The sequence below is a fragment of the Aethalodelphis obliquidens genome, unplaced genomic scaffold (assembly GCF_003676395.1).
Source record: "Aethalodelphis obliquidens isolate GAN/ISIS:26980383/991018 unplaced genomic scaffold, ASM367639v1 scaffold8, whole genome shotgun sequence".
In the NCBI taxonomy this organism is placed as follows: domain Eukaryota; kingdom Metazoa; phylum Chordata; class Mammalia; order Artiodactyla; family Delphinidae; genus Aethalodelphis; species Aethalodelphis obliquidens.
The window spans coordinates 4,742,661-4,769,175 of record NW_020837952.1 but is presented as its reverse complement, the minus strand read 5'-3'; the positions used below and the strand labels follow the sequence as shown (position 1 = coordinate 4,769,175).

At 41.0% G+C, this 26,515-nt stretch overlaps 1 protein-coding gene and 1 pseudogene across 2 annotated transcripts in view; both read right to left on the bottom strand.

The window, feature by feature from the left end:
* Window positions 1-5,470: 5,470 nt before the first annotated feature.
* Window positions 5,471-26,515, bottom strand: part of SP1 (Sp1 transcription factor) — a 49,355-nt gene continuing 28,310 nt past the window's right edge. For both annotated transcript variants that reach the window (XM_027106438.1, XM_027106437.1), the window contains exons 4-6: window positions 15,206-15,374; window positions 12,227-12,426; window positions 5,471-10,961 (exon numbers count right to left, since the gene is read on the bottom strand). In XM_027106438.1, coding sequence (XP_026962239.1) covers window positions 10,648-10,961; window positions 12,227-12,426; window positions 15,206-15,374 — 683 coding nt within the window. In that variant the 3' untranslated portion in view covers window positions 5,471-10,647. The remainder of the gene's footprint in view (window positions 10,962-12,226; window positions 12,427-15,205; window positions 15,375-26,515) is intronic.
* Window positions 10,985-12,193, bottom strand: LOC113620513 (actin-related protein 2/3 complex subunit 3 pseudogene; annotated as a pseudogene).

Below are 26,515 nucleotides of genomic sequence, written 5' to 3'. Positions count from 1 at the left end.
CCTGTCATCAAAATTTTTTAAAAATCACATTGAGTCACACACTAAACACATCACCATTATTGAAAAGGTAACAAACTTTTATTGACCACCTACGTGCTAGGGCACAGCTAGGGCTCTGAATTTTACAATCATCTCATCTAATTCTCCCATTGAGCTAGTTATCATTATTTTCACTTTATAGGTAAGAAAGCTGAATTTAGGTAACTTGCCCAAGGTCACTCTGCTAGGAAATAGCACAGCTAGGATTTGGACCTTGTTAAGTCTGACTCTAAAGCCCAGGCCCTGTTCTTTGCACTTATGCCATGATGCCGGAAAGAAAATACAGATTGAGAAAATGTGCATCAATACCTGTGAGCAGGCCACTAACTAGAAAAAGATACAGTTCAAACTATCACCACCAGAGGTCAGCAGACATAGGAGAAACTCGGGGACATAGTGAGGGGGCAGAAAGGGCATCCTCTGATGACTAATATCCATAGTACATCTCCAATATCTATTAAGCTGCACAAACTGTAAAATGTGGAGAGAGGGCACAGGGTATGTAGAGGGAATGTCAGCATGGAGATGTAAGGAGAGAGGTCTATAGCTTGTGCTGCAGTCGAGAGACAGGAGGTGTCCAACTCCACCAGATTACTGATCAGAGTAAGGGAAACTACAGAGCAGCTGCCTCCCATAAGAATTAGAGCCAGAGGAGACTGGTTCCGTTTTCCTAACCTTCTGTTCCCCTGGTGGCTGCCTGGAAACCCTTTCTGGGGATGGTCTGGCTTAGATCAGGGCTGAGGGCCTGAGTACTCTTTGATTCTGGAGGCTTTCTCCCAGGGAGGCTGCATGAGAGGGTGAAAGCTCCAGTAGTGTGAAGCAGCAGCTAGAGGAATGACCAGGGCTTAGAGGCTGCTGGATAGCTGCCCATCCCCTCCTGGGTCCTTTTGGGAGTCCAGTGAGGTGGAATGTTGTACTTAGTTACAACTATCTTCCTTCACCAGCTCCCAGATCAGTAAGTCTGGGACTGAGGGGAGGAGTTGAAGGTAAAATAGTTTCTTGTGTCAGGAGTGTCTTAGGAGACTCTCCTCCAGAGGAGAGCAAGGATCAGGCAGGAAGGCAGAGTCTCCTCACCCAAAGCCTTGGATAACTACTCTCAAGACAGAAACGTTCCAGTCAGGTTTACAGGAACTGGCAGTCAGAGTTTAAAGTTGAGGTGGTGAGAGAAGGGGTAAGGATTTGAGAGCTGGGGGATTAGGATGGTCCTGAGAGAGAACTTCAGCATAGAAGAAAGGCTTCCTGGATTCCATATACACAAAGCTCTTCATTAGGATCCCCTGATTAAAGTCTGCAGTGGCCCAATAATTTGCCTTTGACCCCACTGATGACAAGGCTAAAGTGAGTTGTTTATTCAATTTATAAAATATTAGGTCCTAGTCTTAAAAAGGTGTTCCATTAAGTGCTGGACCTACAAAGGTACATGTGATTCCTGCCCTCCAGGAACTCATAGTCTAGAAAGGCAGGAAAATATATCAATAAGCAACCAGAAAACTGTGTCAAGCTAGGGGTATGAACAAGGAGCTATACAAGCAGAAAGATCAAACAAGCTAATTCTGTTCAGGGAATAGAAGACAAGGGAAGAAAAGTGCCCAGAGGTTTCACAGCAAAAGCGATATTTAAATTGTCTCAAGGTAAACACACTGAAAATAAAAGGAGGCTGATTATTACAGACCAAGGGAACAGCAAAAATAAAGGCAGCAAGAATAAAGGTATGAACATAAAGTGTGTATGGTGGTGTGTTGGGGTCAGGGGAGATTGAGCAGGAAAAAGGGGTATGAGATATGAAGCAGAAAATCGTGACTAGAGATAGACTGGGACCAGACTGGAAAGTGTAGACTTTTCCTGAAAGCAAAGGATTTTACGCAGGGGTCTGGTGGCAAAGTGGAAGATGGATGACTGAGGCTCAGGGAGACTAGAAGAAGGGAGATCACTTACAAGACCTAAGCAGTAGCCAGGGTGAGTACTAGGACAATGGAAATTTAAAAAAAAAGAGGGAGGGAATTCCCTGGAGGTCCAGTGGTTAGGACTCCACGCTTCCACTGCAGGGGGCCACAGGTGTGATCCCTGGTCAAGAAACTAAGATCCTGCAAGCCGCTCGGCGAGACCAAAAAAAAAAAAATCCACAACCCCAACCCCCCAAAAAATAGATAAATAAAAGAGGGAAATAATTGAGATACACTGTATTTATTTATTTATTTATTTTGGGCTGCGTGTGGGCTTTTCTCTAGTTGCAGCGAGCGAGGGCTACTTTTCATTGCAGTGCACGGTCTTATTGCAGTGGCTTCTCTTGTTGCAGAGCACGGGCTCTAGGCGCGTGGGCTCCAGTAGTTGCGGCTCGCGGGCTCTACAGCGCAGGCTCAGCAGTTGTGATGCTCGGGCTCAGCTGCCCCACGGCATGTGGGATCTTCCCGGACCAGGGCTCGAACCTGTGTCCCCTGAATTGGCAGGCAGATTTTTAACCACTGCGCCACCAGGGAAGTACCGAGATACACAGTATTGCTAATTGACAGGATTGGTAATCAAATGAATGTTGGTAGATGAAAGGCAGAATTAAAAGATGATTCTGAGGGGAATGGGGGAATTCCCTCGTGGTTCAGTGGTTAAGAATCCACCTTCCAATGCAAGGGACACGGGTTGGATCCCTGGTGGGGAACCAAGATCCCACATACTGCGGGGAAACTAAGACTGGATGCTGCAACTACTGAGCGCGCAAGCTCTGGAACCCTTGCGCCACAACTAGAAAGAAGCCCGCGAGTGCTGCAACGAAAGATCCCGATGCCGCAACTAAGACCCGATGCAGCCAAATAAATATTTTAAAAAAGAGATGATTCTGAGGTTTCAAGCATAAGTGATCAAGGAGTAGTAATATTGTTAAGTGAGGTGAGGAACACAAAGGATTGTTTTTCTTTCTTACATGTAGAGTTTGAGTTATCTGTGGGACATCCAGATGGAAATGTCCACTAGGCAGGCTGCCAGGATGAGAAAAAAGTGAGGCATTTTGATTTGGGAGTCATCAAAATGTATGTAATAGATAAAGAATGGATGCAACTTGTTTAGGGGTGAAGAGTAAGGAAAGGACCCAGGATGGGGAACAGCAGTATTTCAGGGACAGAGGAAGAAGTGGCTATGAAGGAGACTAAAACAAATAGAAAGGTTAAAGGAAAACCAGAAGTGCCTCAGTTTCACACTCAGTGGGAAGAAAGCACTAAGACACACACTGTTGCAAAGAGGTCTAAGAGGCTAAGGACTGAAAGACCACGTGAGCAGGCAACCAGGGCGCTGGTATTGATAAGAAAAAATTTGGTAAACAATAGGTGCTTAACAAAGTGGACTGAGAGGTGAATAAAAGAGAAAAATTAAATGTAAACTACTTTCACTAACTTTGGAAATGTTAAGAATCAGATCAGCAGCTTGAAGAGGAAGCACAGGTTTTTAAAAAGGGGGGGGGGGGGGCAGGGAGGCAGATTTTAACATGTTTATAGGCTGATAAAAGGGGACCCAGGAGAGACTGAAGATAAAAGGAGAAAATACTATCGAAACAAAGAAAAGAAGTTAAAGAAAACAAGGTTGAGAGCACAAGTGGCAGGGTTGGCCTTGCAAAGGAAAAATATTTCTCTCAGAAGAGAGAAGGGGGTAAACTGGCACTGGTGAGTACCTACATGTTTGTTAGACAGAAGAGAGGGAAAGTCTGAGGAAATTGATGCTTCTGTTTCATGAAATAGGAAGCAAATCACCTGCTGAAAACTGGGGTCAGGATTGGGAAATTTGCAATTAATGGTATGTCTCACTCACCAGACTATGAAGTACTTGTTAACGGGGCTTGTCTTATTTCATTTTTTATCCTCAACCTAGCACACAGTAAGGGCTCAATAAATGTTTACTGACTGAATAGCTGGCACAACTATTAAAGGCCCACTTATGGCTCCAAAGCCAAAAAATAAACACTCCCCCCCAAAAAAACCTCCAATAAAGTCAAATATTAAAATGTTATATTGCTAATGGCTACATAAGGAAATCAACTGGCTGGCTGATTGACAAAACTGACATAGGGAATCAAATGACCAAAAATAATCAAGAATGCTGGTGGCTATATATAAACAAGCACCCAAGGATTCTTAGATAGGTAGGAAGGGAAGGAAAGGTATAGGCTGATGGGAAATGGGAAAGGCTGTCAAAATAACTTCAATTTCAGTTTCAAGGGGCCATGATCCAGATTCAATCATTTGAGACACAGGTTGGTATTAACTAAACGTAAAATATGTTGGAGCTAGATCTTGGTTTCTAAATACCATTCTCCAATAAAAAGCACAAAGGCTCCTTGGAGAAATGGCTTATCTAGGGCTGGGGCAGGGAAAATACAATATGAGCCTGAAGCATCTTGTGTATCAGAAAGAAAGAAAGTGCTCAAAAAAATAAATGGATGTAGCCATATCCAGGGGACACAGAAGTCAACTTGAAAGCACTCCCAATGTCCAAAGCTGGGACAATTCCATCAAAATAGTGTATAATTGGATTATAACCACCCGCCTATAAAATAAATATACATGAGTACATGCTAGTTTAAATTAATGGAGAAGAGACAGTTTCCTCACAGAAGCTTAATTCCCACCAACCCCATTAACGGTGGCCTAGACTTACTTGCAAAGAATAGGGAAAGAGAAACAGTGGAGAAACCAAGCAAACACTACCTAAACCAGGTGTTGAAGGTTTTACCATCAGTAATGTCACGTGGTTATCACATACTCCTTGATAGGATGTGATGAGAAGGGCATTTCACCTGTGCACATATTTTTTTAAAAAACCCTGTAAGCTCAGTCTAATGATGAGAAAAAAATCAGACAAATTCAGACTGGGGGATATTCTACAGAACATGGCCAATACTCCCAAAGACTGTCAAGGTCATGAAGAACAAGAGAAGACTAAGAAACTGTCACAGAGAAGACTAGGGAGACATATCAACTAAACGCAATGTGGTATCCTGCAATAGACCCTGGAACAGAAAAAGGCCAACAATGGATGAAGCCCATAAAGCCTGAGATTTAGCTAAAGTAATGTACCAGTGTCAGTTTCTTAATTTTGACAATGTACCATGACAATGTTAACAATGGAGAAAACTCGGGAAGGGGCATATAGAAACCCTCTGTACCATCTTTGCAACTTTCCTTTGAACTTAAAAGTATTTCGAATAAAAAGCTAAATAAAAAAAAAGTTGGGCCTGCCCCTGTTCCTCTAGGTCCTCCACATTTCTATGTAGTCGTGGCACACTGATTTGGTCACGAAACTCTTTACCCGGGAGTTAAGTGTTGGACAACTGCACTGATTAACATGTATGTAACAACAGTGTAGCTGGAAACCTTTGTTGGGTTTAGTATATGAAGTTATAACCATATTCTCCCCATTCCCAACCCTCTCAACACACCAGAGACATGGCTTTTTATTAAAAAAACTTTTTTTAATTGGTTTACAAAGGAGCTACAGACTACATTGAACTAATCTTTGTACAAAAAGGAAAAAAAAAAAAAAAAAAAGCCCCAAAACACCCAGAGACAAAAGGTAGGGGGAGAGACAAGAAAGGAAGATACAAAAGAGCAGGAAGAAATTAAGACAAGAGATTAGCATCATACATACACAAGATCAAGGAGAAAAAAGAGCAAGAGAGATGAGAGAGCATTTAAAAGTTATTTCCCCACACAGCCCCGGTGATAATCGGATTGGAACCAACAACAAACACAGCATGAGATTATTAAGAGATTTAAAAAAGGCAACAGTGGTATGGAGACTGGTTATTGACAGTGTTAAGAGAGAGAAATAAACTTGTTTTAGGCACCAGAGACTGGAGCACTGCCCCTCCCTCCCAGAGGAGGAGAGACTCGGGAAGAGGAAGCAGGCCCTGGAGCAGCTGCCATTGGTGTGTGTAGACGTGGTCTCCTCAGGTCAACCTCAGCATGTTTTCCCAAAATCTTTGTGCCCTAGACTCTAGGTGAAAGCTATGGGATGCCACTGGGAGAAAGCAGTGATCAGAAATATGAAGACTTGCCCTTGTGCACACTGTTCAAGAGCAGCTGCTGGGAAAGTGGGGGTCTGGGTAGAGAATCCCATTCCTCTGTGGAGAAGGCACAGTGTAATTCCTGAAGGTGAGAAAGAGGAAAACACACACCCCAGGAGAGGTATCAACAAGGTCCTCACCACAGGCAGCCTCAGCCCCTTATGTTATGCTTTTTTTCGGATACTGAAGGGAGCTGAGGGACAATCACCATGCCTCTTCTTGCTCAGCAGGGACATGGAAGGCTGGGGTTGTTTGATAATGAGGAAAGGAGAAAATGGGACAAAATACTCATTTCCCTCAAATGAACATTGGGGAGGAAATCTTTTTGGGTTCGGGGAAGTCAAACTAGAGAAGACCTAGGAGGGGAATAAAGCCAGGGACTCCCATTTTTTTCCCTTTCCCAGACTCCAATCTAAGGCAAGTGAGCTAAATCTGGAAGAGGGAGTAGGAATTTAAGCTTAAGGCTGCTTCACGTCCTCCTGGCGGCTGGTGTTTAGGGAAGGCAGACAAAGAAAAGAAACAGGTCAACCTCAAAGCTGGTCTGCTCATCCTCCTAGATGAGGTCTGTACCCCAGGAGTAGAGCCAAGAGAGGGACCACAGAGCACACAGGCTCCTAAACAAAAGTAATAACCTACCCATACTTTATCAGCAGTTTTCAAAAGCAATGTTTTCCGGGATTGGAGAAGTGCCATATCCTCCTCCCTTTCCCCAAAGCTACTGCTGCCACCTTTCATCCTTGCACATAAGTTACTGGCTCTCTTCTAAGGGAGATGAAACTCTGAGATTTCACATTTCTCCTCCCAACTCCAAGAGGCTACTCAGCTTTGAATAGGGGAAAGGAGAGTTATGCAAAGGGCCCCTCACTTGAGGCAGCTAGACTATCCTCATTTCCTTGGTACCTGGATCAGAACTCCTTTGATCTGATCCCAAGGTCCAAAAGGCATCAGGGTACTTACAATTGAATGAAAACTTTAAGTAACTAGCACCAGGGCTCCCCCAAAGCACAAAAGGGGCCTGATTAATATCCTCAGAAGAACCCCTCAAAAGGTATATAAATTTATTGCGTCCTAGCAAAGATCTGCAGCTTCCAGTATTCACACAATGTGAAGATATTAACAATACAAAATATATTCTGAAGTCAAACATCTGCAGTTCATAGTGCTTTCTCAGATTTGTTAAAAAAATACAATGCTTAGTTTCCTATATAGGATATACAAAAGCAAAAAATATATATATGTATATAGTAGAAATAAAATCAATCAGCCATAGTAATTTACAGCCTTTGTCTCTAACCCTCCCCCAATCATAATCTTTACCCCACACTTCAGTCTATACTTTCTGGGATCAAGAGTTCTATCTATTCTGAACTCTGAGAAATGTCTGTTAAATTGCATTCTGCATAGCACCCACAAACAGGGTGCCAGTTGGGAAGTCCCTGAAGGAAGATGGTGTGGGCTGTTACTGCTCTGGGTAAAAAGTCAGACAGTCAAATGATAAGCAGATAAATGTGACTGGGCAACCTGAACGGACAAGGGAATAATATTACCACTCCTCTGGGCACCCCGCACCCCACAAGATTTGGTCATTAAAAGGTTAAATAAAAAAGCAACTCTTGAAAAAAATTTAGAATCAATAGCCTGTCAGTTACATTAATTTCTTCTGGCAAAAAGTTCAGGGAAAGGGACTTTCATCAATAAACTCCTGACTCAAGGAATGTGGGCTCCTAACTTCCTGTGGAAAAGACTGAGTGACTTACTGCTGCTGGGAGACAAAAGCAGAAGCTGCTTCAGTTTTAGGGCCAAACAAGATACTGGATCTGGAGCTTCCTTGGTGAGAAGGAAATAGGGCAAGTGGAAAGAACTGGATATAAATTCACTCGTGCTAATGAATGGAGTTGAGGGTAAACCAGCATTCCATTCCAGAGAAAAACATCATCAAATAACCTTCTAAAAGCTTGTAGGCTTCAGCATCATTAAGCTAGTTTATATCTAATAACTTCATACTGGGGAAGATTCCATTCCTTGAAATGCTCTAGCAAAATACTACACACTTCAGTGAGTTATCCTGCCCCTTTTCTCCAGAAGATGCCTATGAACATGATTACAGACATAAAATAACAGGTTCTGAGTTCTGCCTTTCAGAGGGAACAAAGGGTGCGATAAGTGGCTGGGCATGGATAACTTCTACTTCTGGGCATGGATACTTCTGGGCATGGATAACTGCTACAGTATTAATAGAATTTGATCTGGGGAAAAGTTCCTTGCAATACTTCCTGTGTTAAAAACAGTATTAAGTCTGCAGAGAAAGGACCAAATGAAGTAAACTTTTGTTTAGAATGTTAAGTTATTGTATTTCAGGTTAAACAACAACACAAACTTACCCAAACCCTAATTCGGATAGATTTTATATAAAATATATAGTAGAATTATAGCATCATCTATTTGTAGGCAAGGTAAATAGATTCATGAAAGGAACTAGGACTCTGCTATAAATCCGGATGTTGGTTTCACTTTCAAACACAAAAATAGTTTCTACTTTTAAAAGTGCAGTAGAATATCCCCCATTCATAATTGTAACTAATTTAGCAAAAGCAAAGAAATGACCTCAGGAACATACCCAGGTTTTAAGATAGATTTCTAGGTAATGGGCCTGAAAGGCATTTGATCTGAATTTATTTTCCAACAATTTCAAATATTAATTTCTCATCTGTGTGTAGATATATACAGGCACAAACACACATTCACACACAGTCATACACAAACACTTCACTTTCTATCAGATTAGGGTAATTTTTTATTGCAGGTCTCTTATAGTATTGGCTAACAGAAAACCTATCCCCAACCTAACAGATTACACACATACACACAGCCATTTCCACACTTCCTCACAGTGAAAAGCTCTCTGACAAGATACCAGAAGGTCGAGAGAGACAATGTTTTAATGGCTGGGCCTTGAGGACAACTCTGGTTGCATTTAAATCTCAGTGCCAAATGCACTAAGAGTTCCCTGCCGCTATAATTTTTGGATCAGTCTCTTCAGCAATCAGGCCACGGAGAAAGCAGGATGTTTTTTCCTGATCTCTCCTATAAACCACAGTGGTAAGACAAGATTTCTTTTTGTTCTGGGCTATCATTCCCATGATCGTGTGTGCTTCCTTTCCCCTTAGGAACCACCCAAGGAAGAGTTAAGGGAAAAGATCAAAGAACCACTGCCTTGCCACTGGTCCATGCTCTGGAGTTTTGCAGAATGGAAACCCAGAACAGGTTCATTGGCTGATGCTCCTTAATAACATAATGGGAAAGAAACTACTGGGGATGTTCAAAAGAGGAAGTGTATTTCCTTTCAGAATGTGAACTCAGAAGCCCACACATCAAAGCTGAGAGCTACCTTGGAAGACAGTTGTACAAAGGTCCAAATAATCCACTAACTCCTGAACTGGACTACTTGAGTCACTTCTGCTTCTGAGCACATCATTTTCCTATTGAAAGCCCCTACCTATTATTTGACCATCTTTTCACAGTTTATATAAACTGATCCCAGATTATAACCTTCAAAGGGTCTCTTGTACAATTTCGTAGAAGGACTTCTGATTCTTGATGCTTACAGCAGCTAATGAAGAGAGAGGTGCCTTTGACTCTCCAGCGCCAAGAGGGTGCCTGCGTCAGTAGTATTTTGAACACTCTCTTCACAGCTACCTCAAGCATTTGCCTGAGCTTCAAGGCTACTCTATTCTGCTGCTGGGACTAGGGACTTTAAAAGAACGACAGAAGTGCCTCATCCAGGGACCACTACCAAAAACAAAGCATGAAGTGATCAGGTAAGAGAAGGGGAGACAGAAATGGTTGAGTCAAGGAAGGAGTGCAAGAAGCTGATCCCAAATTAAAAGACAAAATTAAGAAAGGAAAACATTATGTATGTATATATAAACTAAAAGCAGAGCATATAAATGCTTAATCTGGTGGGAAGCCAAGACAACATCTATAGAAAATCTTGATGTGTCACAACAAGGCTCAGCCATAAGGAAATAAGGCAATATAAAAAAAAAATGACCAAGTTATTTTGGTCACAGAATGGTCTCCTTCCTCCTCCCAGCCAACCCCTGAAAATGCATCTCTATATATCTTTTATATATATATATATATATATAATATAGAATCTGCTTTTTGTTAAAAAGTATTTCAATGATCATATATATTTATCAAGGCATGATGGCTTTAGGAAAGGGGGGATCCATCATGGGGGAGCTGAGAAGGGAAATGCAGGAAGTGGAGACTGGGGTAAGAAGTGTTAAGAAACTGTTTGGGGTCAAACAAATGCTCATCAAAGGGTGGCACCAACAGAATTTTCACTAATGTTTCCCACTTCAAGGAGGTACTGATGATACAGGTGGATGCCAGGACCCCATCTCTTCTCTTGTATCCCTCCCCCAATTCTTCCCACCACCATGCATTTTTAATGCCTCACGGCTCTCTCTCTCCCACATGTCTCTTGGACCCATGCTACCTTGCATCCCAGGGTTGATGGGTATGGCCCATATGTCTCTGGCCCCGGGTGCCTGATCTCAGAAGCCATTGCCACTGATATTAATGGACTGCAGATCTGCCACCTGCATGACGTTGATGCCACTGTTGGCAAGACGGGCAATACCCTCTGGACAGATGGCCTCCATGGCTACCATGTTGGTGGTGATGAGGGCTGAAGGGGTGGAAGTGCCGCTGCCTTCTGAACCTGCCCCACTGTCCAGGGGCAAAGTGCCCACACTTAGGGCTACACCTGGGCCTCCCTTCTTATTCTGGTGGGTCTTAATATGCTTTGACAAGTGGTCACTCCTCATGAAGCGCTTGGGACACTCAGGGCAGGCAAATTTCTTCTCACCTAGGTAAAGGAAGAGAAAGAAGATGAGAAACTCACATCTCAGGAAGCCTTGTCCAGTTCACTGCTTTCAAACTATATAAGGCAGAATAAAGCTAGTCCTAGAAGGTGATTACAAACAAGAAAAACCTGGTGACTATCTTTTGCCTTTTGGGAGAACAAAAAATAAGTAAAGGCTGGGGAATACTCAGAAAGGAAGGAGTATAGCAGAAAAGTAAGGCAGGACCTTCAAAATCCCACTCAAAAGCTAGCTCCTTCCTTCTTAAGGGTTTTCCAGATTAACTCCAATTCCATTCATAATCCATACAATCAGTTTCAAACATAAGTTGCTCAGAAATTTTAGTTATTTCATAGATATATTTTGTGTCTTTTTCTTTTTTTGACTTGAAATGTTAGAAATTTCTTTATTATTACTCATTAAGCATCAGCTTAATACTGCGGAAATTTCAAATCGCCCCCCAACCCCAAATTCTTGATAAAGAGCTCTTTTAGTAAAGACACGCTCTCTTCTCTCCTCTGTATAAAACTTTACAAAATAAAGGCAAAGAACTGTGTACATCTTGCTGTAAATGCTGCCCATAGCTGTGGAGACAGTGTCTTCCCAAGGCACCCTTTACTGTCCAGGTCCTGAAAGACTCTTGTTCATGAACTGTCTCTTTGCAAAGCAAGTCCACCACTTGCTATGTTTATCTTCCTGAGGGTCAAAAACTTTCTCACAAAGTCTCAGTCCAGTCTCTTGCCTCAGCTGTTGTAAGCAGGCCCTCATCACTTCATCTTCCTGTTTGTTTGCAGGTTTGGCGTAAATTGCATTAAGTGGAAAACCAGGCTCTCCAGGAATGGGAAAATTAGTGATTCCCAGCGTATACATTTCTTTCTCGCCTTGGCTTTTAGAATTGCAATTTTCTGAGTTTCTTTAGACACTGAGAAATGTAAAGAGTTATATATATCAAGATCCTATCAGCTTCATTCTTAATTTCATAGTTTTTGAAGAAGACATTGGCCTTGAAGTAACAGATAGCTTCATCCACAATATCTGTATCTTTTGTCTCTCTAGGAGTGGGTCCTTTGAAGTGACTTCTGATAGGCAACAGTGCCATGATTCCAATGAATGTGGTGTCAGGGTCCATGGGGGAAGAGTGGTAAGCCGGCATCTTGGAGGCACCCAGGTTTCAACCCCAATGAGGAGGATCGGGTTAGAGCACGGTGCTATTTTGTGTCTTTTTATTCTGGTCTATTACTACCTCTCCCTTCCCCAAGTTCCTGCTCACCTGTGTGTGTGCGTTTGTGCCTCTGTAACTCGTCCGAACGTGTGAAGCGCTTCCCACAGTATGACCAGGTACACATGAATGGCCTCTCGCCTGTATGCCAGCGCAAGTGTGCCCGTAGGTGTGAGGTCTTGCCATATACTTTGCCACAGCCTTGCATATGGCAAATGTGCTGTTTCTTCTTGCCAGGATCCCCAGAGCCCCTGGAAGCGAGAACACAACTATTCATCATTCATTCTAGAGACAAAAATGAAAGAATCACAAAGTATACATCATAATTACTGGATCCACTCAAAACTAATCCAAACTTTTATTTAAAAAAAAAATGCCCTCTCTTTAGTATCAAAAGATAAATCTTTAGTTGACTCGATGTTTGATGTTTGAAGAGATAATCATTCTCAAGGTGACTTGTGAAATGTGAGAGGCATTTTCTTATATTTTTCTGGAAGTTAAGTCTCAATACAAGCATTTTCCATGAGAACTACTGTGAATATGGTGACATGGTGATATTTTTGGCTGGGAACTTACTTAATGAACAAAGCGTCTCTCCATTTAAGCACTTGGTGGAGAACTTTAACGAAAACATAATATTTTACAACTATAGAACTTTTCTCCTAGAATAAAGGTCAAGAGCCAAACAGTAAAGATTAAAAGCTGAAAAGAGGGCTTCCCTGGTGGCACACTGGTTAAGAATCCACCTGCCAATGCAGGAGACACAGGTTCGAGGAAGATCCCACGCGCCGCGGAGGAACTAAACCCGTGCACCACAACTACTGAGCCTGCGCTCTACAGCCCACAAGCCACAACTACTGAAGCCCATGTGCTGAGAGCCCACGCTCCGCGACAAGAGAATCCACTGCTATGAGAAGCCCACGCACCGCAATGAAGAGTAGCCCCTGCTCACTGCAACTAGAGAAAGCCTGTGCAGCAACCAAGACCCAAGGCAGCCAAAAATAATTTAAAACAAACAAACACAGAAACTGAAAAGACAGCAATATCAGAGACTTCAGTGGAAAAGGATGATGGGATGGATAAAAGTCAAAAGAGGGGAAATAAGGACCCTAACTAATTCAAGGTATGTAAAAAAAAAATATTCCCTATATGGAGCAAATCCTAAGCTCCTCTCAGGAAATCAGCTCTGAAATGTTTTTGCCAAACCAATTTGTACCATGTGTGAACCATTAGCGGGCACTGGGGAGATTTCCAAGAGGGATTTTTCTTGGGTTTTAACAGCACATATTAGTGGGGCATGGGGAGGGGGAAACCAACACTAACAGAAATGAAATCATACTTAGGTAGAAATCACAGAATTTCCTTCAAAAACTTAAATCCACTTTAAGCTTTGTGAGAGGGAAACTCTATTGTACTCAAGTGCTTTTGATTCAAGTTTTTCCTGTAATATAGGGTAACCTACAAAGAATTCAAATTATTTCTTGTTTTGGTACATTTCTTATTTTTGTGCTTATTTTTAATGGAACAAAACTTTAACAGATTTTTTTCAAAGGCATTTAAAAAACTATGTGACTTTTGGGCTTCCCTGATGGTGCAGTGGTTAAGAATCTACCTGCCATTGCAGGGGACATGGGTTCGAGTCCTGGTCCAGGAAGACCCCACATGCCACGGAGCAACTAAGCCCGTGTGCCACAACTACTGAGCCGGCGCTATAGAGCCCACGAGCCACAACTACTGAAGCCCGCATGCCTGGAGCCTGTGCTCCACAACAAGAGAAGCCACTGCAATGAGAAGCCCGCGCAACACAATGAAGAGTAGCCCCCGCTCGCTGCAACTAGAGAAAAGCCCCCGTGCAGCAACGAAGACCCAAGGCAGGGGCTTTCCTGGTGGCACAGTGGTTAAGAATCCGCCTGCCATTGCAGGGGACATGGGTTTGAGCCCTGGTCCAGGAAGATCACACATGCCGTGGAGCAACTAAGCCTGTGCACCACAACTACTGAAGACCACGTGCCTAGAGCCCGTGCTCTGCTACAAGAGAAGCCACCGCGATGAGAAGCCTGCGCACCACAACGAAGAGTAGCCCCCGCTTGCCGCAACTAGAGAAAAGCCCACGCACAGCAACGAAGACCCAACTCAGCCAAAAATAAAATAAATTTATTTTAAAAAAAAGACCCAATGCAGCCAATAAATAAATAAATTTATAAAAAACTATGTGACTTTCTATTCTCTTTCAAAATCAGTGACTTGAAAAAAAGTAACTTGGAGCTCTCCAGAGATAATACTGAATAGCCAGTACACTAATGAGAAAATTCGTCAGAATTCTCTTCTGTAGGACATATTAGATTCCTTGATGGAAGAATTTTCTACCCAGAATAGTATTTTTTATCAATTTTGAGAGAAAAAAAGATTATGGAAAACTCATGATTTTCACACAGCCACTGTAAAAAATCATTACAGTAGGTATGTTTCTTTTTCTTTGCCAGGCTGTTTTATAAGCTATCTTGTTAGGGGACTTCCCTGGTGGAGCAGTGGTTAAGCATCCGCCTGCCAATGCAGGAGACACGGGTTCGAGCCTTGGTCCGGAAAGATCCCACATGCCGCAGAGCAGCTAAGCCCGTGCACCACAACTACTGAGCCTGTGCTCTAGAGCCTGCGAGCCACAACTACTGAAGCCCGTGCACCTAGAGCCCATGCTCCTCAACAAGAGAAGCCACCGCAATGAGGAGCCTGTGCACCACAACAAAGAGTAAACCCCACTCGCCACAACTAGAGAAAGCCCGCGTGCAGCAACGAAGACCCAACACAGCCAAAACTAAATAAATAAATTTATTTTAAAAAAAAAGAGTTGAAAAGGATCAGAGCTGGAACCAAGACCCCATATATAATCTAATCAAAAGCACTGTGCTGTCTCTGATCCCTTTGCAACACTGCCAACACTTAAAAATTTTAAAAAATAACCCTTTCTTTTTACCTCCAAGTCTATTCATTTTTCTTCTTTATACTCTTAAGAGATTGGCTGAGTCAACTTACCTTCCTTCACTATCTTTACAGTAGGGGCAGGTGCATGCTTCCCGCCGGGTCCTCCGACCAGCTTGGGGTTGGGGATCTGGGCTGTTCTCTCCTTCCTCTCCACCTGTTGGGTCATCATGTATTCCATCACCACCAGCCCCATGGAGGCCAAGCTGAGCTCCATGATCACCTGAAATTAAGCGAGTAAAAGGGTCAAGGTGGGAAGTAGGGGAAGTCGTCACAGTCACAGGCATCTCAGTGACACTTCACTTTTACAGCACCATTTCTTCAAAACTTTGAAGTCACATTCACTGATACTGCCCATACTTGAAATCTCAAGAATCAGAGTTGAAGAGACAAAGAGCCAATAAGTCTATGAAAACATGCTCATTCTCACTCAATTTTTAAAATGCAACTCTATTTATAATAGACTTGTAATTTTTCACCTACCAGGTTACAAAAAGTTAAAACTCTAATAATGCACAGAATTGGCAAAGGATACAGGGAAACAGGCATTTTTATATACAGGTGGTGATAAATTAGTACAAACTCTTTTTTTTGCTGTGCCATGCAGCTTGCAGGATATTAGTTCCCCAACGAGAGACTGAACCTGCGCCCTCAGCAGTGGAAGTGTGGAGTCCTAACCACTGGACCACCAGGGAATTCTCAGTACAACCTTTTTGAAGGCCAATTTGGCAATATTATTAAAAATTTAAGTGCACATCTTCAAAGAAATTTCACTTTGAATCAGCAATGTCCTATGGATATATTCACGAGTACACAAAGATATGTGACAGTAATGTTTTCTGTAGCTCTTTAACAACAAAAACGGAAAAAAATCAAAATGTACACCAGTGAGGAACTAGTTAAGTAAATTACGATAAACTTATGCAATGGACTACTATACGTGCATTAAAAAGAATGAGATAAAGTTCTGTACTGTTATAGAAAGATGTACAACAAATCTCTTATTCATTCCCAGAACTAAAGTGCTATGGAACCAACCAAATGGAAGTGACTAAAAATAAGACTTCAAGGGATTCCAAACTAGAAAACATACAAAACCGGAAAGAGGAAACTTCCTAAAATGAGCAAAAAATTGTGCTGAATATTCAGCGGGAAATAGTACATGTACATTATAAATTTTAACACAAAGAGAAAAGGAAAGAGCTGAGGTCAAAGTTAATTTTTTCTTTTTTTTCTTTTGGCCATGCTGCGCAGCATGACAGAATCTTAGTTCCCCAACCAGGGACTGAACCCACGCCCCTTGCAGTGGAAGCACAGTCTTAACCACTGAACTGCCACGGAAGGTCCTCTAAGTTAATTCTGTGTAGCTAGATATACACCCCAGGAAAGTTTCGGTTTGGGATTGGATGCTTTTCAGAATGCTACAAAAAGGAAGAAAATATCGTGCATACAATCTATTATGTTACTTGATGTCATTTCCTTTTAAAGATAAATCTGTGGACTTCCCTGGTGGCACAGTGGTTAAGAATCCACCTGGCAATGCAGGGGACACGGGTTCAATCCCTGGTCCGGAAAGATCCCACATGCTGTGGAGCAACTAAGCCCGTGCGCCACAGTTACTGAGCCTGCCCTCTAGAGTCCGTGAGCCACAACTACTGAGCCCACGTGCCACAACTACTGAAGCCTGCGTGCCTAGAGCCTGTGCTCTGCAACAAGAGAAGCCACCACAATGAGAAACCCGTGCACTGCAATGAAGAGCAGCCCCCGCCCGCATGCCGCAACTAGAGAAAGCCCACGTGTAGCAACAGTCCCAAAGCAGCCAAAAATAACAAATTATTTTTTAAAAAATAAATAAAGATAAATCTGTATGAATCACTATAATTTCTGTCCTGGTTAAATTAAAATAGATAAATGCTACAAAGCTCCAGGCCAGTGTTTCTCAAACTTTTTAAACTTGCAACCCACAGTTAAAATATATATATGACACTGTGACCTAGTACATAAACATGTAACTGAAACAAGTTTCACAAAAAATGCTTACCCTTATGATAAGCAGGGTATTCTGAAATTTTCTAGACTCTATTTAAATTTTTTTTCCTTAATGCTGGTCATGACCCAGTATATCGATTTTATGAGTTACTAATGGGTCACACTTGACATTTTCAAACACCGCCGCTCTAGGCCAATAGACAGAAGCAATGTTTTAAAGGAATACATAACATTCTTTTCAAGCTTTCAAATCTATCAATAAGCATTCACCTATGAAAGCACCTTGTAAATAAGTTAATGACTCTATTCATATTTAAGATTCCAATAATTGGAGAGTGTTGAAATGGCCAGCTTTGTTTTATCTATTTTATAAAGAAGGAAACTAAATAAACGGGGTAGGTCAGACTTAACATCTAGAAACCTAGGCTCTTAACTTTACTTCTGTACCTAATTTCAACTCTTTTCAGCTCATCAACGTAATTTCGAGTCACAATACCTAATAAGCAGCTCTCTTTGTACTTTCTTTCTCACTCTACCACTTCTAAGCACCAGCTTATTGCATTAAAATAAATTTAATTTGAATATTTTGAGATTTTCATGATACTGGCAGAACTAAAACTGGGAAGTACTGGAGTACAGGTTAAGAACAAGTTTTAAAGTAAGACAGATCCTAGATAAGAGCCCCTACATTATGATTTGATTTGCTTTTCTGGCAGTGATCGAGTAACTTCTCTAGTTATCAATTTCTCCATCAGTAAAATTGGGATGAAATCTTAACAATCTCATAAAGTTATTGTGAAAAACAAATGAAATAATACATGTAGGGCGCTTAGCATAGTATCTGTCACATAGTAAACATTCAATACATTGTAGCTATTACTATTAGGAAAATATCTTGTGGAAAAAAGATAGTGAGAAATCATGGAATAAGATACACCAGTATTTCACATAATCATTCCACCTTAAAATTGTATGTGTTACTGAGTGGAAACTCCCCCTAGTGGGGATGGAGAATTTATCCTTTAAAATAAGCCAAACAGCTCAGCAGACAAGACAGGATGCTAGTTAGTATTGCCAGTGGTTACCTACCAAAAATTACCTTCAGAAGAGAAATTTATAAAACTGTAGATCCAGCTATCTATAATAAGTCTTTAGAAATAAGACAAAACTGTGGTGTATATCAGCAGATCATCTTCTTTGATCTATTTTCCAAGCTAACCTAACTCCATTAAAATTTGAGAAGCAATTCATTAATCCCCAAAGTTCTCCCTTGTCCCAATCAACTGGAAAGAGGCAAATCTTTCTCCATTTTATTGAAACATAAGAATAATATTCAAGATAGGCATAATACACTAAATAGGAACACAGAGAAATACTTAGATATCAGGACTACTAAAACTAAATCTCTAACCCTCTTTTCAAATTCTTATGAAATGGACAGTCAAAAATTAACATCCTCCTGGACCCCCACAATGATTTCAAATTTTTTTAAAATAAGAAAACTGAGAACGGGCTTAGATAAAATGAACAATTTTGAATTTCATTTAACAAAAAGAACGGATAAAATGTCAACAAAGCATCAACATCAGACCAAAATCTGTTTCTTGCCTCTTTTAATAACAGTTTTAGAAAAAGAACAGTTTTATCTTAAAATGTGGCACTGGTTAAGCAATGAAATAAATTATGGATTTTCCTTTCCATGATTAAAATAACTAGTAAACCAAAGGCACAGTTTAATGACAGTCTTGCCCAACCCAGTGGTTGCCTCTAGCATCAGTTTCTGAAATAGCTATGGTAGTTACACACTTTTTTAGTTTCCTCAAAGTGAAGAAGTGTGCTGAAGTCATGAACTTTCAAGACCACCACATGGTAAGTCAAACACCCTATTCTTCTCTGAGAAAAAACTTGGGTAATACTAAAATAAGATGAAATAAGAACCTCCTCAGTAATTTTCAGAAGGGTGGTTCCCATACACTTCCCTATTTATCTGCTTTCTGAAATGATTTTGGGAACACTGTGTTCTTTAATTCAGTAAGTATTAATACAGTAAGACTAAAACTTTAAAACTATACCTATATTAAACACACACTGGGTTTTCTGAATATGTTTCAATTTACACAACAGATTTAACTCAAAGAAGCATATCTCAGACCACAAAGTGTTTGTGTCTTTTCAGCCATGTTGAAACAGAATATTGGTAACACCACTTATGCGTGAGGAACAGGTATCCAGAATATGTCCCCAAATCAAGAAATAAAAACATCTCTAAGGACTTCCCTGGTGGTCCAGTGGGTAAGACTCTGTGCTCCCAATGCTGGGGGCCCGGGTTCGATCCCTGGTTGGGGAACTAGATCCCACATTCCACAAGTAAGAGCCCACATGCTGCAACTAAGACCCCACATGTTGCAACTAAGACCTGGTGCTGCATTAAAAAAAAAAAAGTCTCTAGTAACAGAAATAGATGATTCACAATACATAAGGATCCAGGGATTGAACCAAAGCCCCCAGTAGTGAAATTCCTAACCCCTGGACTGTCAGGGAATTCTCCTTTATATTTCTAAACAATAATAATTTTATTAATCTAGTTTCCCAGTCCAAACAAAGTATATTAGAGGTAGAAAATTAGAGAAAAAGGAATAGAAGAATCATACCTTTAATGGCACAAAAACTGACAACTGGGAGTGATATATATAAATGACCCATAAATCCATCCCTATATTGACTATTTGGTTACTCTTGAAGTACAGTCTAATGTAAAAGAGATAAGATAAATGCTTGATTCTGTCAATTAGTAGTTTTTAAAATAATGAGTTGGTTTCCTAGACTCCTTAAAAAGTGACTAACGGGGCTTCCCTGGTGGCGCAGTGGTTGAGAGTCCGCCTGCCGATGGAGGGGACACAGGTTCGTGCCCCGGTCCGGGATGATGGCTGGGCCCGTGAGCCATGGCCGCTGAGCCTGCGCGTCTGGAGCCTGTGCTCCGCAACGGGAGAGGCCACAACAGTGAGAGGCCCACGTACGGGAAAAAAAAAAAAAAAGTGACTAATGAGTTCTCCTTTTCTTAAAAATCAAGTTTCCTGAGATACAATTCACATACAATAAAAATTCACCCTTTTAGTAAGTTTAGACCAGGGTTCTCAAACTGGCACCATTATACTCCCCAGGAGACATCTGACAATATAGGCATTTTTGATTTTCATGTTTGGCATCTAGTGCTGCTAAATATTCTACAATGCATAGGACAGCTTTGCTCCTCCCCCCCCAAATAATTACCTGGATCAAAATGTCTATAGTGCTGAGGTTGAGAAACTATGCTTTAGGCAAATGTATACAGTAAGTAATGTAACCACTAATAAAGCATGATACAGAATATTTCCACCACCTCAAGTAGTTCCCTTAAGCCCCCCCCATAGTCAGTCTTTTTTGCATTGATATGAACTCATGGATTTAAACATATTTGATGCTTCTATCCACTGCAGTTATTATCCTTACTGATGCTCAAGCTATCCTGCACTTGGCCACAGAAACATCAAGTTGGCTCCTTTGTTCTTTGACAAGATGTCTCACATTTGATATTAATTTTCTGCTCTAGATCTAGAATCAGCTATTTCTTCAAGTATTCGTAGTTTCTTTTCATGGGAAATTAGTATTCAGGTACCGTAATCTGGTCCTCTAGTCATTTTAACTATTTGAAGCTCTAGTAGATTCCACAGGAAGGGATCATGTGAACACTCTTTCCTTTATTCTTACATGTTAGTGATCTTTATACTTGGAGGTCTATTTGTCTGAACAGAAAATTCTTGGTTGTTGTTTTATTTCCTTGATTCTCTTAAATGTTAATCCATTGCATTCTAACACTAAACATGCTGTCAAAAAGTCTAGTGAAAATCCATTTTCCTTCATTTGTAAGTGATTAGGTCTTTTTTTGCTAGGATGCCCAAATGTCATTTTTCTTTAAAGTCCACCAGTTTTAATAGACTATGTCTCAGTGTTGGCCATTCTGGGTCGATTTCCCCAGGCACATTTTTAAATTTTTAAAATAAATTTATTTATTTATTTAAATTATTTGCCTGCATTGGGTCTTTGTTGCTGCGTGCCGGCTTTCTCTAGCTGTGGCAAGCAGGGGCTACTCTTTGTTGTGACGTGTGGGCTTCTCTTTGCGGTGGCTTCTTTTGTTGCAGAGCATGGGCTCTAGGTGCACAGGCTTCAATAGTTGTGGCACATGGGCTCAATAGTTGTGGCTTGTGGACCCAAGAGCACATGCTCAGTAGCTGTGGCTTGTGGGCTTAGTTGCTCCACAGCATGTGGGATCTTCCTGGACCAGAGCTCGAACCCGTGTCCCCTATATTGGCAGGTGGATTCTTAACCACTGTGCCACCAGGGAAGTCCCTCCCAGGCACATTTTGGGAAAGTTTTCTTTCTGTCCCATGCATTTGGCTGTTATCTTCCTCAGGAACTTAGTTAAGATGAATGTTGGTTCCTCCTTGCCTATATTTTGTATCATTTCTTCTCAAACTCCTTTACTTCTTTTTTTTGTAATTTATTTTTATTTATTTATGGCTGAGTTGGGTCTTCATTGCTGTGCGCGGGCTCTTTTCTCTAGTTGTGTTGAGCGGGGGCTATCCTTCGTTGCGGCGTGTGTGCTCACTGCGGTGGCTTCTCTTGTTGCAGAGCAGGGGCTCTAAGCACGCAGTCTTCAGTAGTTGTGCCTCACAGGCTCTAGGGCGCGGGCTCAGTAGTTGTGGCACATGAACTTATTTGCTCTGCAGCATGTGGGATCTTCCTGGACCGGGGATCGAACCCATGTCCCCTGCATTAGCAGGTGGATTCTTAACCACTGTGCCACCAGGGAAGTCCTTCTTTTTTTGCTTTCTTTTATTTTAAAAGCTTCCCTCCTTCTATTAAATATAACAAATTAATTGCTTTATTTTGTGTTTTTTGAGTCATATTTGTTGTCATTATTTGATGTTCCTTTTATTTTCATCTTTATTTCTGAAATGACTTTTTCCTCTTATTTCTAATTTTTTTGTGTGGTCCATCAGTTCTCTTTTCAAATTCTCCTTTTCTCCAATCACCTCAATTCTGATATTTTCCTAAATAGAAGGTAAACTTCCATCATTTCCTAAATTAGCTCATTTTCAATTTTCATCTGTTTGGTGAGCATGTCTTTCCAGGAGCCTTCCACTGCCTTAGAAAGTTTTTCTGCTTCTTTCTGTTGTTGCTATTGCTATCTTTTGCTAATAGTAGTTGTACATGGATTCAAACTCATTTTTAAACTTAAGTGAGTTTTCCTGTAATTTTGTGAGGAAGGAGTATGAGCCAGGATGGGTTTTTCTAAGCTTCATGGCTTTAGAGATTTTCTCTTATTTTTGAAAAGTGACTAACAAACAAAACAAAAAACATACAACTCTTCCTTCTTTCTACCCTCTGCTCTTTCTCTGACTTTTACCTTGTCCTTTTCTTTGTTCCTGTCTTGCTCAAAGTGGATTCTACCCCTAGAAGTTTCTCTCAGTGCAGTTTTGCATTAGAACTTCAGTTTGTTAATTTCAAAAGTTGCCACAGTTTATCTCCATTCCCTCCTACACACCCTCTAAGGGCAGAACCCCTTCCCAGTTTCAGTTACTATTCTAGATGTTTCTCCAGTGAATACCTGTTGGTGATTTAGAGGTTCTCCTGTTCTCAGGGCCATCAGAAACCCTGTTGCCTTCCCTCTGCTTCCTTCCCTTCACAAATGCCAATAATCAAAGATCTACAGTTCACTGCAGATACAAGGTTTGATTGTAAAGTTTTTGGTTTTGCTGTCCTAGTTTCTCTAGCTATTGTAATTTTTTTTGTTTTGGAACAATTTTAGATTGATAGAAACATTACAAAGATACTTCAGAAAGTTCTTGTATATTCTTCTTCCTTTAATGTTAACATCTTACATAACCAAGGTACATTAGTCAAAACCAATAAATTAATATTGGTATAATACTAGTAACTAAACTGTAGACTTTACTTGGATTTCACCAGTTTTTCACTAATGTCCTTACTCTCTACCAGGATCCTATCACAATACCACATTGCATTTAATTATCACGTGTCCTTAGGCTCCTCCGATCTGTGACAGTGTCTCAGTCTTTCATGACCTTGACAGTTTTGAAGAATACTGGTTGGTATTTTGTAGAATGTCCCTCAATTCGGATTTGTCTGATGTTTTCTCATTAGACTGGAGTTATGGGTCTTGGAGAAGAATACCACATAAGTGAAATGCCCTTCTTATCACATCATATTAAAAGGTACATGATATCAACATACTCTGTTTTTAGGAGGAAGATCCAGGAAGATTTAAAAAACTGGCCGCCATTACGTTCCCACAATTTTCAGTAAATAATCTTTTGAAAGTTTTAAAATAAAAAAAGAGGGCTTCCCTGGTGGCGCAGTGGTTAAGAATCCACCTGCCAATGCAGGGGACACGGGTTCAAGCCCTAGTCCAGGAAGATCCCACATGGCGCAGAGCAACTAAGCCCGTGCGCCACAACTACTGAGCCTGCGCTCTAGAGCCCGCGAGCCACAACTACTGAAGCCTGTGCGCCTAGAGCCCGTGCTCCGCAACAAGAGAAGCCACCACGATGAGAAGCCCGTGCACTGCAACAAAGAGTAGTCCCCTTTCAACTAGAGAAAGCCCGTGCGCAGCAACAAAGACCCAACGCAGTCCAAAATAAATAATAAATAAAATAAATAAATTTTTAAAAATAAAAGAAACAAAGAGTCATTCATCTAAAATAATTATTTAGGTGGACTCCTCATGCTCTATGTGTGGTCAGTGGTATGTATATGTATGTGCACTAGGCTATGGCACTCAATAGCAGATACTAATTCTTTTTTTTTTTTGGCTGCTCTGCGCAGCATGTGGGATCTTAGTTCCCTGACCAGGGATCAAACCTACGCTCCCTGCATTGTTAGTGCGGAGTGTTAACCACTGGATCACCAGGGAAGTCCCAGCAGATACTAATTCTTGTTCCCAGTTTTCAATCTCTCTTTCTTTCTGCCTAAAAGCCACCTGATTTTTGTTCAGGGTAACAGTGTGCCAGGTTAAAAATATTCTCCTTCCCAGATTCCCTTGCAGATCAGGAGTAGCCAAGTAACAAGGTCTTGGTCAATCAGGTATAAAACAAAATTGCTGGATAAGACTTTCAGGAAACCTCTTTAATTGGGAACAACTAGGCTTGCTTCCTCCTTTATCCTGTCTGGAAAGGTCACAATGACCCACAGTGGAGTAGCTGCAAGCATGGCAATTGTCCCACACTAAGGCAAAAGTAAACGTGGCAGGGGTTTCTACTGTTACCTGGAGATGCCACACCAACTTTGGACTCACTATCTCCAGATTTCATATTATATGAGAAAAATAAACCCCTATCTGGTCAAGCCACTGCAATAGGTTTTCTAGTACATACAGCTAAATGCATTCCCTAACTACAAAAAAAAAAAGGAAAAAAGAAAAAGGGAATTATGTTTTCTTAATGTGAGTCATGACTACATTGGGCATAGAAATTTTTCTTGACTGCAATCTGTATCTCAGTATGTTCTACCAGTATTCTGTGTCACTATTTTGTGTGACTCAAATTGATGAGAGTCTTTAATTTTCTTTGTCCAACTCCCAGAACTATGCCGTAAGTGGGTAAGCATGTAACAAAAAATTCTGATGATAATTTTGTATTAAACTAGACCACATAAGAATAGAGAATGGGCAACAGAAATTTATTTCCTTCTGCTCCAGAATGCAAGCCCTTGCTAATTCACCGGTAACTTGTGCTCTATAAAAATCCATATATACACCTGGCTTCTAAACTTATTTATTACACATTGAATCTTTCCTGTTTTAAAATTACAACATATTTTACACACACACACACACACGCATGTATAAGTTATAGGCTTTACTACATATAAACTTACTTAAGAGCTTATCCCTATAGTGCCTTATACCACCATGTGGACTTCCTAAAGGCAATCTGTAGAAATGTTTATCAATTATTTACTGTCTATTGCTCCAGGTACTATACAAAGCTCCAAAGATTCAAAGAAATAGTTCTCACTGTTGAAAAGCTTGTAGTTCACTAAAGAGAGAAACAGATAATTTCAAAATAATGATACGAACGTTACAGTAAAAGCCATCCAAAAGATGTTCCAGAATTGAAAAGGGTAATTTCTCCAGTCTGGAATTTCAGAGGCTTGCTTCCTAAAGGAACTGAGATTTGGGCCAAACTTCAAAGAATGCATAGGAGTTAGCCAAGTGAAAAATGTTGGCAAGGGAAGGGCATCCCAGGCACAGGGAAAACTATGGGCAGCATAAAGGAATGTAGTGGAGTGTGGGATGATGGTGGAGTAGAGAAGATGTAGGTGGAGAGATGAACTTCAGAACAGATGATATTATTAGATGCAAGACAGATATTTAAATGACTGATTTTTTAAAAAGGTGATGGTAGATAGAGTATGGAGAGATAAGCACTTTCATACAACTGCTAGTAGCATGACTGCACAAAAGCATATGTCAGGGAAACAGCACGGTGTGTGTAGGGCATGTTGGCAATACAGACCAAGTCTATAAGATAGAGTGTCTATATAGACCAAGTCTATATAGACCAAGTCAATATAGACCAAGTCTATAAGATATAAGTGACTAATGTTTAACCCAGCAAGTATACCTCTAGGAATAAGGACACGTGCCAGATATTGTATCAAGCTCTGGCGATAGATATAATCCTGGCCATTATAGAGCTTCCCAGCTTCATTATCTCACTGGGAAGACACAAAATGAAATCAACAAGTATAATATCTGTCCTATAATTTGTATATTAAAGTACTAATAAAACACTCTAATAAGAGAAGTATTAGAGTTGGGAGGGGGACTATTAGAAAGAAAATAGTGGAATATTCTGGGCTATTTCATTAGATAATGGTGAGAGATAATAAAGGTCTAAAGTAGGGCAGTGGTTCCAGTAAAGAGTAAGGCATGGATAAAAAAAGTATTTAGGGGCTTCCCTGGTGGCGCAGTGGTTGAGAGTCTGCCTGCCGATGCAGGGGACACAGGTTTGTGCTCCGGTCCGGGAAGATCCCACATGCCGTGAAGCGGCTGGGCCCGTGAGTCATGGCCGCTGAGCCTGCGCATCCGGAGCCTGTGCTCCGCAATGGGAAAGGCCACAACAGTGAGAGGCCCATGTACCGCAAAAAAAAAAAAAAAAAAGTATTTAGGATTACCGCAAAAAAAAAAAAAAAAGTATTTAGGATTTAAAAGAAAGGATTTAAGCGGCTGAATACAGGGAACTTCAAAGTTTCTGGGATATAACTGAAAACAGCAAGACTGCCAGGGATATGAACAAAAGACAGGCAACAAGC